This window comes from Typopeltis vanoorti, chromosome 4 (genome assembly GCF_054136105.1).
Source record: "Typopeltis vanoorti isolate ZY-2024b chromosome 4, IOZ_Tvanoo_1.0, whole genome shotgun sequence".
NCBI lineage: Eukaryota > Metazoa > Arthropoda > Arachnida > Uropygi > Thelyphonidae > Typopeltis > Typopeltis vanoorti.
The window spans coordinates 31,413,761-31,429,954 of NC_143552.1; the positions used below are offsets into that span (position 1 = coordinate 31,413,761).

General features: G+C 34.8%; 1 protein-coding gene across 1 annotated transcript; it reads left to right on the forward strand.

Annotated features, from left to right (window-relative positions):
• Positions 1-15,544: 15,544 nt before the first annotated feature.
• Positions 15,545-15,991, forward strand: LOC150107204 (retinal rod rhodopsin-sensitive cGMP 3',5'-cyclic phosphodiesterase subunit delta-like). Its single transcript, XM_090391686.1, has one exon. The coding sequence runs from the start codon at positions 15,545-15,547 to the stop codon at positions 15,989-15,991; it is 447 nt and encodes a 148-aa protein (XP_090247812.1).
• The last annotated feature ends 203 nt before the right edge of the window (positions 15,992-16,194 follow it).

A 16,194-nucleotide genomic window follows, 5' to 3' on the forward strand; every position in this document is an offset into this window, starting at 1 on the left:
GCAGCCTTACATTGTCTTGCTGAAAGAGACATAATGGTCAGTTCTGTAGAAATGCCACAAAGTAGGAAGCATTGCGTTGTCCAGAATGTTCAGATACCTCTCGGATATCAGCTTTCGTGACCATAAATAGAGGTTGAATGTCAAACCAGGGAAAAAGAGCAACATACATCACACCACCACCTCCGAATTTCATAATTGGGATTACTCACTTTGGTAAGAGATGTTCACCGGGCATCCGCCGCACCTACACCCATCCATCTTCTCGGTAGGTGTAGTGTAATTCGTCGCTCCAAAACACATTTTCCAAGTTTCTCCTACTGTACACATCCTTTGCACTACTGAAGACGCGTGATGGTCCAGATAACGTGGGACTTGAATATTATTATTAAAAGTGACCTCCAGGGGATAAGGAACTCATAGAGGGAGGCCATACTATTCGCACTAGATGTCACACTTGTTCTTGAATTCATTAACACTACTTGCACTCACAACATCTACTCTATGAGAGATAAATCTAGATCTCATCCCCTTCTTGATGGCATTTATTCTCGACTTCCAAGCATGCCCTCTTGTCCTTTCCCCACTCCATAAAATGAAAAATTCCATCTTTAGGATTATATAGGATTTCTACTGAAATCCTATATAATCCTTCCAAAAGTTTGTAAAACTTAATCATATTGCCTCTCTCTTTTGCTAGTGTGTCTACAGTGCAGAAACTTGTAGTCTATTTTCATACTCAGTATTCCACAATCCTGATATCATTTTTAACACTTTCCTTTGCACTCTCTCTCTCTCTCCACTGTATCAGAATCGCCACAGAAACCAGAAGAACATGCACTTGGACTGCATAATAGTTCATATGAGGTCTTACCAAAGCCTTGTAAAGGGGGGAAATGACATCCTTATCCTTATCTTTTCATGTCAAAGTTCCTTTCAGCATTGCCATTATTCTCTGAGTTGTATTTACAACTTTTGCTATATGACCCTTGAACTTCAACTTCCTGTCTACTAAAACTCCAAGATCCTTAGCATCATCAGTTTCTTCAAGCAAAATCCCACCAATAAAATACGACATTGAATATCTAATCACGCCGAAGTGCATGACTTTACATTTACTGACATCCATTTTTCCATGCCCAAAATTCCTGCCTATTCAAATTATTCTGCAAGTATACTGCATGTCAGCAGCACTCCTTATTATCCCATCTATCTTGGCATCATCAGCAAATAGCTGTATGTCACATGTCAAATCCTTCCGAATGTCATTAATGTACAGATTGAATAATATTGGGCCAAGAACTGATACTTGAGGCACACCACTGGTTACCTTAAATCTTACAGATTCACCTTCCCATATACCACTTTTTGATATCTCTCAGACATCCTCTTATTCATGCCAGTAGTTTATAATCTAATCCCACATTCTCCAATTTATGCAGCAGTATTCCATGCTATCAAAAGCGTTAGCAAAATCCAAAACTATCATGGTGCATCTATTTCCCTTGTATAGCTCAATGGTAACATTATTATGGAATGTATGCAATAATACTTGCTAAAACATGACCTTCCCTTAGTAAATGTGCTGTTCATTGCAAAGCAGAGATTCTCTGTCGACTCATTTCTGAATGCCAGCCCTAACCAACATCTCAGAATCTTCACCACCACTCCCGAGATATTGATTGATCAATAGTTGGATGCATCGGTCTTTGAACCACCCTTGTACAATGGGATTACTATACATACATTCTTTCCACTCCTGTGGAAACAATGTATGGTATTCTTTTCACTCTTCTGGTAAGAATGTATGGTAATGTAGACTTTGTTCTGATGCTGAGATTATATAGCCTACTCAAAGGGACAGCCAGTTCAGCTGAACACTCTTTTAGTATCCCTGATGATAATCCAGCAGTCCCTATTGCTGAATTCTTATTCAGTTTGTGCTACAGCTCTATTACCTCCTCCTCATACACCCGAGTTTCTTCATACAGTGAAGAGGTATCAGTGTGTTCAATATTACATACACCAGGTTGATAGCTTTAACAAAATGGGCACTTATTAGTCGAACAACCTCTTCTGCATCCATCACCTTCACACCATTTGCATTCAGTAGTTATTCTTTCATCATCATCATTCTTTCTTTTACTTACAGCATAACGATAGAATTCTTTGAAGTTATATTTAGCTTGCAGAACCAGTTTCTTTCATACTCAGACTTAGCTTTTCTCATAACAGTTGTGACTCTTCTGATCTGCTGCTTATGATTTTCATAACTGACATCATCCTTACGTACACGGTACACATGATCCCTTTGTTACGAATCTCTTGCTTGATAAGATTGCATATCCATTTGACTGCTATCCTATCTATTCTTCTAAATCTCTGGATACATTCTGATATTGCATCATTTAAGTATTTTTAAATGCTTCCCATGCACTCTCGATATTCTTCCCATCCAGCAACTGATGCCATTGTACTGAACCTAGTATACTCCTTAATTGGTCATAATTGCTGCTTTGTAGTTCAGTATGTAACCTCATTCCTGAATGGAACATTCACAAACTTAGCCGTTTCCCAAGTGAGTACCGCATGATCACCATCACCAATCGGTGGCAGAATAATTACATCTTTAACTGAAACACTCTCTGACACTATAATCAAAGCTAACACTCTTTGACCTCGAATTCCTTCTGTCACATGCTGCTTGAGGGAGTTGTCTCGCAACAGCTCAATAAATTCAGTTTCATTCTTCTCATAAGATTTACTGCTACCCAATCAATGTATGGATGAGTCCCCATTATGATTACTCTTTTTGCGCCCATGTCTTTATTTGGTGATGCCTTTCTTCGTCACTAGCAATATGTTGCTAGTGACGAAGCAACAAGTCATATTACTTCCTATCCTATCATGGAAACCCATATTGTGAGCCTTGGTTCTGAATTTGTTGTGCAGATTTGTGTTCCAGTCTCTGCCCGAAACTCAATAATCAATGTGCTGGCCGACGAATGACGGTTTTTACAAATTATCCTTCATAGCATCTTGCGGTTACGTTCGGTGAGTGTCGTGGGTCGTCCACTGCAGCCAACACTTGCAGTTGACTCCCTGCGCTTCCGTATCAGTATGGTATCACTAATTGTTGACCTATGGCCCAATTCATCAACACCTGTTTCAAACTCCTTCAGTTCCTTTCTCCCAGAATATGATGCTTGGAAGCATCATATTCCTCCAATTTATATCATTTAAAAAACACTTGATTCATTACATGTCACGATACACCTTGGCCATGGGAGTGCTCGTTGGCTTCTTTCCAAGTAGTGTAGTTCTGCATTAATTGCAATTACCAATCAACTACCCATTCCTATACTGTTGGATTAGCTGATATATAACACTGTCCTACGGTCAAACATTACTTTGTTATTCTGTGCCATCGGAGTCGTCCGTATTCAGTCTTATTAGACATAACCCGAGAATATCAAAAGTAGCTGCCTTTAGTATCATTTGAACAGCCGTCTCTCTCTCGCCTTTTGCTAGTACTCTATGCCAAGATAGATGCTAACGACATCTTGATGTCAAGTGCATCTGGAGTGCTTTCTGGCTTTAGTTCAAGTACCGGGAAGCTAATTAGACACCATCAACTTCATTCCCAAATACCTTCAAAAGGCTTTTGAAAAGAGTCAAATGGTGTTGGCACTTAATTGTCTATGAGTCCTGGTATTTGCAGTTTGTGACTCGATTAATGGTTCTCAAACTTCTTGCTGAGTGCAGTCCTCTGTGGGGTTGGAATTTCTGACCCTACACTATCTGGAATACACGAGCAGAAAGGAGATGGAAAGTTATGGTGGTTTTGATTACAGTAGAGGCAACTAAGGGTTTTAGGCCAATATGTTATGCCGGCATGGTTGTCCGAGTGGTTAGCGTATCCGCTCTCCAGCCAAAAGGCTGCGGGTTCGAATCCCGCCGTGGGCATGGATGTTTGTGATTGTCTGTGAAAGCACTAGTGGTGGTAGTCGGTGGTAGATGGCGTAGGCGTTAGATGATAAAGGTTGGTGGAGTAGTGAGACGAAAGTTGTAGAGTTGAGGCCCTCCCTCGATGAGTCTTTGGACTCCCTGGAGGTGTGATATAATAATAATAATAATAATAATAATGGTTCTCAAACTTCTTGCTGAGTGCAGTCCTCTGTGGGGATGGAATTTCTGGCCCTATACTATCTGGAATACACGAGCAGAAAGTGGATGGAAAGTTATGGTGGTTTGGATTACAGGAGAGGCAACTAAGGCTTTTAGGCTAATTAATTTTTTAGGCCAAATAATACTAAATAGCGTATGTTCTTTTGGCTGATTTGCCTATTTTGTAGGATGAAAAACCGGGTTTCCGGGAGGGCGGAAAAATGTGAAATGCATGGCTTAAGTAGTGGCTGGTGCATGGAGAGATTAGAATGCATGAGATTATAAGTTTAGCTGATGCAAGAACAAGAGGAAGTGATAAATCAGAGGACAGAGAGAGAAAGAAAGCGATGGAGAGAGCGGAAGTGACAAAACAGTAAGGACAGAACAAGGGAAAGAAAGGAAACGAAGCTGAAGAAGAAGAATGACATGAAAGCAGTGTAAGAAGAGTGAATGCAACTATGAAGAGCAGGACTGCATTTATACTTTTGGAGGCCCTAGGCGCAACATCATTATGAGATCTCTAAAGAACAAGTCTATTTCATTTAATAAAATTCATACGCTTTTTTTTTTTTTTTTTAGTTTACTGAAAATAAAAGTCAACATTTCCATAATAACTCATTTTAATAAAATAAAAATAACACAACATTGGTATACATATATTTGCATTAAAAAAAAGTATAAAAATAAATCAATTTAAATTATAAAAAAATTAATATTTTTTATGGCTTTGGTTTTAGCAAATATATCTATAATAGCATCATAATTAATCGAGTCCATTACATCTGATTCGATGCATAATAACGACAGGTTACTTGTTTTATTTTGGTGCATGTTGTTCTTAAATAATATTTTATTCGTTTCAACAATGAAAAAGAGCGTTCAGCACTTGTGTTTGAAATAGGCATCGTCAAAAATATTTTTTAAATTGTTTCTATGTTCCGAAAAGTAAACCTTAACCCATCGTTTATAAATTGGTACATGCTTTAAATTGAAGAATTTTCTTCCTTTATCATTATTAAAATTGCTCTTAACTTCATTAATAAATTTTTTTGAGTCAATATCAGTCCCATAAGTTTGTGAAATTTTATTAATACTAGGCTTGGTCTATATCGTTCTTCAAAAAAAAAAGTCAAACATATCTGATATGTCTAAATAGCTTTTTGCGCTTTCATTAATTTCCAAAATTAGCTTATCGCAACTGACATTAAAAGTACAGTGGTATCTCGCTAATCCGAACCTCTTTAGTCCGAACCCTCCAGTAATCCGAACTGCGATTTGAAAGAAAAAAGTTATGTATTATTATTTTGTGTGCTATTATTTTATTTAATAATTATTATTTTAACTATTATTATTTATTTTATTATTATTACAGTACAGTATTTTTTTTCATACTGTGGATTGTGCGGTTATACTGGAGAATATAGTACGTACTGTATTGTCGGCATGAATCACCGACAGCGGTGATTCATGCCGACTTTCTAGAATTTACGAAGATAACTAGAGTGATAGACAAAAAGAGGAAATTCAACACTTCCACAATATTTTATTGCTAATAAAAATACTTTTTTGTGTGTTATTTGGTGAAACTTTTTCTTGTGTGTGTTGTGTACAAGAAAGTGATATTTTTACGCAAATTAAGTTATGTGCTGAACTACGCAATTTTATTAAATCAGAATCCTCAACAATACAGATATATACAAACTAAATTTTTTACTAAAATAAACTTGTGTACTGTATTATTTTTTAACTTTTACATTACAGTAGCTTTTTTCCATCAGTTACTTCATTTATTTACAGAATTAAATTGATGTACCATTAGATTCTTATTATTTTTGTCTCAAACGAGTTATTGCGTTCTCTCGGGGGAAATTCTCTAATCCGAACTTTTCAGTAATTCGAACGAGCACGGTTTTTATTAGTTCGGATTAGCAAGATACCACTGTATTAACAATGAAATTTTCTTTCCCATGTAATATAATCTCATCATTAGATTGTAAAATTTCGTCACATATTTTTTTCCCGTTTTTTCACTCTTTCCTTCTCATCTTTAAATTTTGTCCCATCTGTTAATAAATCCGCTTCTTCATTCAAAGCAGCAAAACTTATTGCAAATTAATCAGCTTCCTTAATTTCTCATATGAATATTTCTCTTGTTTTATTAGCTATTAACGCTATGAATTCATCACAAGTGTAGTTAGAACTGATGTTTTAAAAAAGCATCAAGTTCACTTAAATAATGTAAACGCGTATAACAAGCCAAAAGGCTTGTTAAACGTGTTTACATTACAAATAAGGGATTTACTTTTTGGTTTGTTATAGTAGTAATAACAATATATAAGTACACCAGTTTAGCAATCGTTAGTAGAGGTATATGTAAGTTCGGTTCACTTAAAACCTTGATATTCCAGGTCTACCTACTCACTGATGAGACCTCGAAAAGGGTTGAAACCGGTCTGGGTAGTGACCTCTTCTCATAATGTAAAACAGTAATACATCTCTTAGGAGCTGCGTTTTACATTATCAGAGAATATTAAGGACAGTGACGGAACTTGCTCCATCTTTACTCCGAGTTGCCCTGGTGTTGTACTACCCAAGTGATTACTTACACTTGAGCTCGCCGATAGTTTTTTTTTTTTTTTTTTCGGCATGAAACGCTAGGATTTCGATCCGAGTTTCGTACCCGGCTGTAGAATAATACGGGATTTACCATCTCCCTTAAACTTAATGTAAACATGATAAATAATTTCCGCAAGAAGCAGAAAAAATATCATTTGTATTGCCTCTAAATCCTAGTTTACTCAGTAACGTAACTTAATGGTAGTTATTATTCTTTTTAAAACCCCTCCAATAATTTTCTTCAGATTGTATTTTTTTCATCAATTCGAATATTTACAGAACTCGATTTTCTTTTGCAATATGTGCACATCGCTCGTATATGCTCAGTAGAATGCTCATGATCAAATAAGGTTTGTTATATTTCTACAGTCATTAAACCCTTCATTAAGCTATTATTTGACTTAGAAAACAATTCACAAACAAAGCAGTAAATTGTTTTGCTGGTTTCTGAAAAAAGTAACCACTCTCGTTTCTCCTTTGTTCCATTCGCCTTTTTACAATAAAGGTGATTCATCTACATTTCTGACATATATTCTATTGCGTTCTGTGTATTTTTTTTTTAATTTTTGATTTTACCAACATCCTGAGGCATATTTATTAAAATATGTGCAATAAGTTGTTCATTAATATTAATTGGCCACACTGCTATATCGGTAGGATAAGAGATAGCTTGCTTGCTGGTAAATACAGACTCCGATTGAAAATTTTCTTCAAAAACCCTCTTGATTTGTTTCATTTACTTCTTTCTCTCCTATGTTTTCCACATTATTTTGTTGTTCTTCATTTACACTTTCATTCCGAGAAGCTTGAGGTACAACTTCAGTTCTATGAAATTCTTTACTTCCTTCTTTTTCAGAAGAACGTAAGAAAGACAAAATTGCTCCCTTTTGACTATTTAGCTACTTTTCCTTTTCTCTGAGTCGTTTTCTTTAACTAGATCCGGATTCAAACTTTCTTAGCATCATTATATGTATTATACTATCAAAAGGTCTGTGGAATGCTCCCTATGAGGAAAATTTGAAGGTCTGTGGGCTTCAAAAACTAGCTGATAGTTGGAAAAGAGACATGATAGAAGCGTATAAGTTATTAAAAGGGTTTTATAGGATTGACGCTGAAGGATATATTGTAGGATTATAGGATTTTCTCTGCTTCCGATATAAAGTTGTCCATATATATTCGACCTCTCGGATATTGATTGTTCCTAGTGATGATATGAAACATTGCTAACTCCCGACTTTTAACGTTATTGCATATAATTTGACTGAACAGGTTATTATCAGGCTCATGATTATTGTATAAATCCACTTCATTCATCCATCCTTCGTTTCTTATTCTTTATAAAATTTGAATCTGAGTATATAATTAATTTGTTCTTTCTTTGTACATAACTCCTTAGTGATGGAACCACAAATACTCTGTTAAGCAGGGGCATTCGAACTTTACAAGTGATGAGAAATTATTTTATTGGAAGGGTATAATGGAATACCCTTCCAATAAAATCGAGGGATTGCAAAAAGCTAATAGTTCGAAAGTTAAATAACGTCTACAACGTAAATAAAACGGATTGTCTTCATTTATAGTCTGAATTCATGCAATACCCTTGCAAGAAAACTTGATATTAAAAATCACTTTGAATGGAGACATCTACTCTATTCTGGAATTTCGAATTGACCGAAATTTTTTGTGAGAGGTGCTTTAATAACTCCGAAATGCGCTTATTACATTTCTGATATAAATGATACATTATATATTTCCTTACTAACCGTAGTCCTTCAAAATCGATAGGGCATTACAAAATGCCATTTCTGTTATTTGTTTATACTGTTTATATATGAGGAAAAAAATACCATTAACAGTCAAATAGGCTTTAGCACTTGGCTGTGTTCATCGAAAAAAAAATTGATGTGAAAAACTAATTTCTGCGTATTTTGTTGTCATTACCTTGATGAGCCTGTGATTTCAGTCAAGATTTCTACATGACCTCTTTTCCATTTTCTTCCAACTTTCTTGATCATTGGATTTTCTCACCTTAAGGCCGGTCATCCAGGTTTCCTTTTGGTATCTCTCGGATACCAATTTGTTACTCTGACTGACCATCTGTTGTCTCTCATTCTGGCGAGATGTCCTGCCCATCGACTTTTGTTGTTGTAGATTGCTTTTATTACATCTTTTGAGTTCAGACTTCTTCCTGATTTCTGTGTGTCTTACGTGGTCTATTTTATTTATATTGCACATTCTTCTTTTTATTGCACATTGAGTTGTTATCAAGCTTTGTTCTTCTTTTAAAGTTGTGTTCCATGTTTCACTGCCATAAGTTAATGATGGTAGGATGTAACTATTGAAAAGATGGGCTCTTATTTCTGTATGTGTGTTTTTGTTGGTAATTGTTGATTTTATTTTGTTGAAGGCCATCCAAGTAATTCTTTTTCTCGTTACTATTTCATTTGATATGTCATTATTCATTTTTATGAACTGTCCGAGGTGGATGTAATCTTCAACTTTTCGATGGTGTGGGATTCTAGAGTGATTGTATAATCATTACAGTAGTCGTTTTTCATCAAAAGAAGCTGAATGTCTGGTTAGTGATAAAACAAACATACTCTAGCACAAATTGCCTAAATTGTTTGGAATATGCCCTTAGCCATTTGGAATTAAAAAACAAACAAACAAACAATTCAGATGAGTTTTTATTGTTAGCGTCTGCATTAAGTTTCTCTGTTTCATGTATGAGCTTATGGCGCCATCTGGTGTATGTGAATAACGTACGTTATTACATTTACATGCAGGACTTTGGGGCCGGAAGGAAATTTTGTGGCTCCATCTCTGACTCCCAGTACAGCAACGAGGGTATGAAGCGCCTGTGGCAAGTGTCTAACTTGCGCCCCCCTACCCAAAAATGGCAAAAAGTTTGAAAAATTTAAATGTAACAAGTTAAATTTTATAAATGCAATATGTTAAATACTTACTATTAACCCCATCAAAATGAGTTGCAGTGTGTCAAAAGCGGCGTATTGCCGAAATTTAAAAATACAATATAAAATAGCGGACTTTTATATCTATTTATTTATTTTTATTTTTTACGTTTTGCGCCCCAAACCTAGTTGCGCCTGTGGCGGGCGCCTATTTCGCTACGCCCTCGTTATGGCACTGCTGACTCCTTCAATGTATTAAATGCATGGCCCCAGCTTTATTCCGCTCCTTTAATTTATCAAAATCCTAATTTAGTCTGCTCCACAGCCTTGTCATGTCAGTTTAATTATTAGCATATTTAAGGGTTTTTTTTTTTTTTCACTTACGTAAGATGTGTGCTGCTTTAGTAGTTTACTCATACATGGTATTCAAATATTTTGACAGGAACGATTTAAATCTTTGCATTCTTATAACTGTATGCTCACTATTCGACCATAAAATGCTGTTAATTTTTTTTTTTTTTTACTTTTTTATTTATTTTGTAATACACAAAATTATTTTGGTTGGTAATTACAGAAATATTACGTTTGTTGCCCTTCTACATCACAAAATACTTTTTTTTCCTCAATTACTTAGTTACTTATTTAAGTAGAAAAATCTATGCTGATTTAGTAGCTGACTGATTCGTGGATGGCATTCTAATCATTATGATCACTATTCGACCAACAAACAGCGTTGGTTTTTGATGTGTTTTTTTTATTATTCTATAATTCCAAAAGCTATTCTGGATATTTTCATACAGATAATATGTTTTATTTTTTGTGTTGTATTAAACTTCATACTACTACAAATAATATTTTAAAATATAATTTTTAGAATCAGCCATCACGTTTGTTTAAACACGCGAAAATCTATTTTATTATTTTTTATGGGAATGCCATCCACGAAGGGTTGTAAGCGTATTGCACCTCAGCACTTTGGGTTAGACACTCCGGAATCCTGCTCTAGATATCAAACATGAAACTTTTTCAATCCATTTCAGGCTGTCAGTAAGCAGGATGTGGTCTCAAACCTAACCTAAAAACATTCACAAGCATCCATGCCCCCAATGGAAATCCATCTCCACAACCTATTTGTTAGGTAGCGGAGACTGTCCATTTGGCTAAAATTATCTAAAATACAAGACATTTCACTTGCTCTCTCCAAAAAAAAAAAAAAAAAGTGGATTTGTGCATAAATTATCATCTGTGCGGCACCACCACCTAAAGACAAACTTTCACCTCTAATGCTATCTGGCGTGTACGAGGCCCCATGTTCCTCTAAATTGTCCTACTATGGAAAGACAAGTAGATCCATTAGCAAACGCATTTCGGAACATCAAGACAATATTCGTCTTATCAAACCACAGATATCTGGTCTCGCACAACACGGAAATGAAAACCCAAACCATAGGATCCATTGGAAAAAGACCAAACTACTACATACATCTTTAAATAAACATGAACGTTTATATAAAGAAAGTGCTGAAGCCCTATGTCACAGACCCAATCTGAACCGTAATGACGTAATTACAAAGGGATTCCATTGTAAGCATGCGCCATAACTGTATGTGATTCCTAGTACTGTTTGAATTAATTGTACTGAAGATGTTCTATTACTTAGGACGAAATATTTACTTATTAAAAAAAATCTTATAACTGTGGTTACCTGTGTATGTTTAGTCATGAATGCTCCACAGGTTTCATTATACAACAAATGTATGATAGTTTGGTCTCTGTAACTAGATATTCAAGCTGATGATGATGATTAAACTGTCTATTTTATTTTGGAATGTAATAAAAGTATTATATTTTAGAAAACTACGCTTCTTACTTAACAGGAGCACATAAGCAGAAGTGTAGCTTGAGCGCCAAGTACCTGTAGACGCACATTAAGATAACGTCCTGTCATATTCATATGTTCACTGGATATTCACAGATGCCGTGTGGTCACTCCGATGCTCGGTGATGTGCCACACTAGACCCCGGCATGTAGTCCTGTTGTATGCTTTTCTGGGGGTTTCAACTCTCTGAAGATCAGTCACTCCCCACCAGTGGCAACTCGTGGCTTGAAATCGTGGGGATGCTGCAACTTTCGAAATATACATACACATGTATATACACGTATGCACTGTACTGTAAGTACAGTGTATACGTGTTTGGATAAAATATCAAAATTATGGTAAAAATAAAAAATAAAAATTAAACATGAAAAAAAAATCGTTTATTATCGATAAAATTATACAGTTTAGTATAATTCAAAATTACTCAAAAATAAAATCCATTCCTTTAATTGTAATTAAAGGAATGGATTTACAATTTTTGGACATTACAGTTAAATCCTTTAATTGTAATGTCCAAATATTTAAAGAGACGGAGTAAACACGATAAGCACTACGAACACTCTACTACTGGCGCAAACTGCATAAACACAACAGTGGAACTGCGCGAGGGACAGTGCAGCATTACGCTAATAGCTGGCATCTCACTATGCCGTGCATATGCTTGCGCGCGTAGCAATATGACACTGTGGTAAACACAGTGCTGCTAGCGCCCTGCCCTCCTAAGTGCTACAAGATGGATTTTTTCTCTTATTCTTATTCTTTTAAAATAAGAATAAGAGAATACGATTGTTGATGATAAAATTAAATATTACAAGAAAATATAAATAAATTAATAAATATATTTATATATCGAGAAAAATTGAGGGTGCTGCAGTTCCGCAGTGCCTATACACGAGCCTCCCCTGCCCCCCCCCACACCATCCATCCATCTATCTCTAGTGATTTGTAATTTAATGCTTGTTTTGGTAATCTTTCTATTTTCATTCTTTCAACGTGTTCCATCCATTTATGTTTATATTTTTTAAATTTTTTCTGTTACTGATTCCTGGTTTAATTCTTTCATAAACCGGCCTGGTTGGCCGAGTGGATAGCATATCCACTCTCCATCCAAAAGACTGCGGGTTCGAATCCCGCCGTGGGCATGGACGTTTGTGATTGTCTGTGGAAATACCAGTGGTGGTCGGCGGTAGATGGCGTTAGCGTAGTTGCGGTCAGTTGGTGATTGGATGTTGGAGACGGAGTTGTAGAATAGATGCCCTCTCTCGATGAGCCTTTTGACTCCCTGGAGGTGTCAAATAAGAAGAAGAATTTCTTTTGTGATAGAATAGAGTATACTGTGCAATTTTTCTCAAAAGTCTCATTTCAGCTGTTATTAATCTCTGTCTTTTTGTTTTATTGTACAGCTTTCACTTACATACAATAGGACAGGTAGAGCTAACGTATTGTATACTTTTAGTCTGGTCTGTTTTTGAACTAGGTTAGGTTGTAATATAAAGTTAATTACACCTGTTATTTTTAAATATTTCGCAATTTTTAGGTTTATATATTTTCATTTTCATATGTAATCATACATCCTAGGTAGTTAAATGAATTCACCTGTTCTAAAATCTTGTTATTTATTACTCTTTTAGTCCTTATTGAATCTTGTCCTTTAAAGGCCATCGATTTTGATTTTTCCTTTGATATTATCATTCCATAATCTTTGATTGTCTCATTTAAATTTAAAATATCTTTCTGTAAGTTATCTTCAGAATTTGTGATTATTATTTGGTCATCAGCAAAAAGGAGAGTGTTTAAGTTCACAGTAGGAGAAAGTTTAATACCTAGATGGGAATTTTTATTCCATCTTATTATTATTTCATTTAGATAAATATTAAAAAGAATTGCTGAAAGGGGGCATCCCTGTAGGACTGCTTGGTTTATTTCTCTCTCGTACATGAGAGTTCATAATTTAATTTTATTTGTATTTGATTTTTTTCATATATACTTATGATATATTTTAGAATATTATTTGGTATTTGTATTTCTTTTAATATATTAAATAAAATTCTTCTTTTAATTTTGACAAATGCTTTTTCAAAGTCAATAAATGTAATATATGTTTCTAAATTGTATTCTCTTCTTTTCTCTATTATTAATTTTAGGCAAAAGGCCGAGTCTATACATGATTGTCCTTTTCTAAATCCATTCTGTACTTCTAAAATAAAGTTTTCAGAATATTTTATTACCTTGTTATTTAAAATTCTGCTATATATTTTGTAACAGGAATTTTAAATAGTTATTCGTCTATAATTTTAGGGTAATCTCTACTACCTTTTTTAAAGATAGGGATCGCAATTGCTTTTTTTTTTCCATCCTATTGGTGGATTACTTGTTGAATAGATTTTATTTAAAAATAATAGGAGTCTTTCTTTGTACCTTATTTCTGCATATTTATATAATTCTAAACCTAATTTATCTTCTCCGGGCGATTTTCCATTTCTTGTTTCTTTCAGGCTGATTTCTAATTCTTCTTCTTCTTCTTTAGTTATTTCCTTTCCATTTTCATTAAATCTCTGCCAGTTATCTTTTTTAAAATATTTACCTGTCCACAAATCTGTATAGAAATTCTTCTAATTTCAATTCGGTGTTTAATTTTACGTTTTCTTTAGTATCTGTACTTAAATGTTTCAAAATCTTATATATATTGGATCTTATTTTATATAAATTTATATTTGTTCCATGATTCTCTATTTCTTTTTCTGACTTCTCTTTTAGCTGTGATTCTTATTCTTTTATATTCTAATCGCTTAAATATTTCGCAATTTTTAGGTTTATATATTTTTCATTTTCATATGTAATCATACATCCTAGGTAGTTAAATGATATGCTTCTTTTTTTCATTGTAATTATTTCTTTGATTGTATCTTCCCATATCTTCATTTTTTTTTCTTTTTATTGAATTTTTTGGTCTTTTCTAAGGCAATCTTCATAAATACGAAATATAAGTTAACGACTTTAGACATGGCTCATACTGTCAGTGCTGACTTCATAACCATTTCATACTGCTCGTTTATGGTTTCAAAAACTGTATATCATGTTATACTGTAAGGAAGTCAGTAAGGTGTGTTTGTGTCTAATTTTGGCACACAGGGCGTCTCTCCCCCCCCCTTCCCCGCTCTCTCTCTCTCTCTCTCTCTCCCAGGACTACACTTCTGCTTGGGTCGTTCCCATTGTAAGGAGTTCTGTTCAATTTGCTGAAGTGTAATGATTTTGTTTTCTTTATAATTGTTTTGTTGTTCTTGAGCTGTAGTAACTAATCTTGTTTATAACCGTTCTGTTATTGTTGTTGAACTATAGTAACTATTAGTATGAAATAGTCATCAGCACTCACAGTATGAGCCATATCTAAGGTCGTTAACTTATATTTTTTATTTATGAAGATTGTCTTAGTTATTTTCTTGAGGATTAATTCTTATTTTCTTGACCAGCCCAAATATTTCGAAACCTAAACAATCAGAAAAATGCAACTTTCTTCACAGATATGTTTAAATTCAATATTCAGGTTTGACACTGTTTAGTTTTTATTATCAGATTTGCTTTCTAAAAGAATGTGTCATTTTTTTAAAAAAATAATTTTGACTACTAAATGGGTTTTTGCTTATTTACTAAACTTTGTTTAACCCAATGAACGGTCAAGGGAAATTACGTGTTTGTTTTTACTTTCATGGTCAGTGCAGTTTTAGGGTTTACATCGCTATCAACAGTAGTTACTGTGACAAAGGTCCAACTCGAAATGTCCTAATTGGATAGAGCTGTATAGAACTGACCACTCAGATACACCCCGTCCTTGATGCCTAGAGGCTTCAAGGACAAGGTCAGCTATGAAACTTGGGAGATTTACTGTCGTTTTCCAGCCACTTTTTAAAATTATTTACTGTGAAGTATAACGTTAACATTAGTATATCTTGCGACATTTTAACGGTGAGTAGCATGTCTAGGTACGTTGGACATGATCCCGAAAATTCTTTATTTAAGATTTCCAGCATAACAATCCGTTTGGTAAATGGCCCTCCAATCTGGTCAACCTTTGATGACTGGTCAAAATCGGGTATTGTGCACGAAGCTCGCCTTCCGATGCGGACTCTAGAGGAACCGGAAGTCTCAAGAGAAATTTACTTTACCTTTACAAAACCCATTTCTGACTTCCGGATCCAGATTAATTCTTCGATCCTGGGTGAAACTAAAACAGAAGACAGATTCAAATTCGAACATATTCGTGAGCCAGTTCAGAAGTGGATTACAATTATTCAAAAACAGGACGCCTACCCTCGCAAGCTTGCAGTGCCAGAGCATCCGGTAATTCTTGATTTCAGATTCTTTCAAGGCAGTCGCATGCTCAGATCATCAACTGTTCGTCTTGTTTACTATCGAGATTAAGAAGATGGTATATTAATCCCCCCCCTCGTGTCATTATGTCTAGAATAATCAGCATATACTTTCATTATTCAAGTCTTTCCTGTTTTTTTGTGTGTAAATAAATAGTTTCTGAACGAAGGCTGTTGTTGTTTGTTACTCACAGGAAGTGATAGCTATATAGTAGACAGGTAAGTGATGATACTGCATAATGTAACTATTTATTA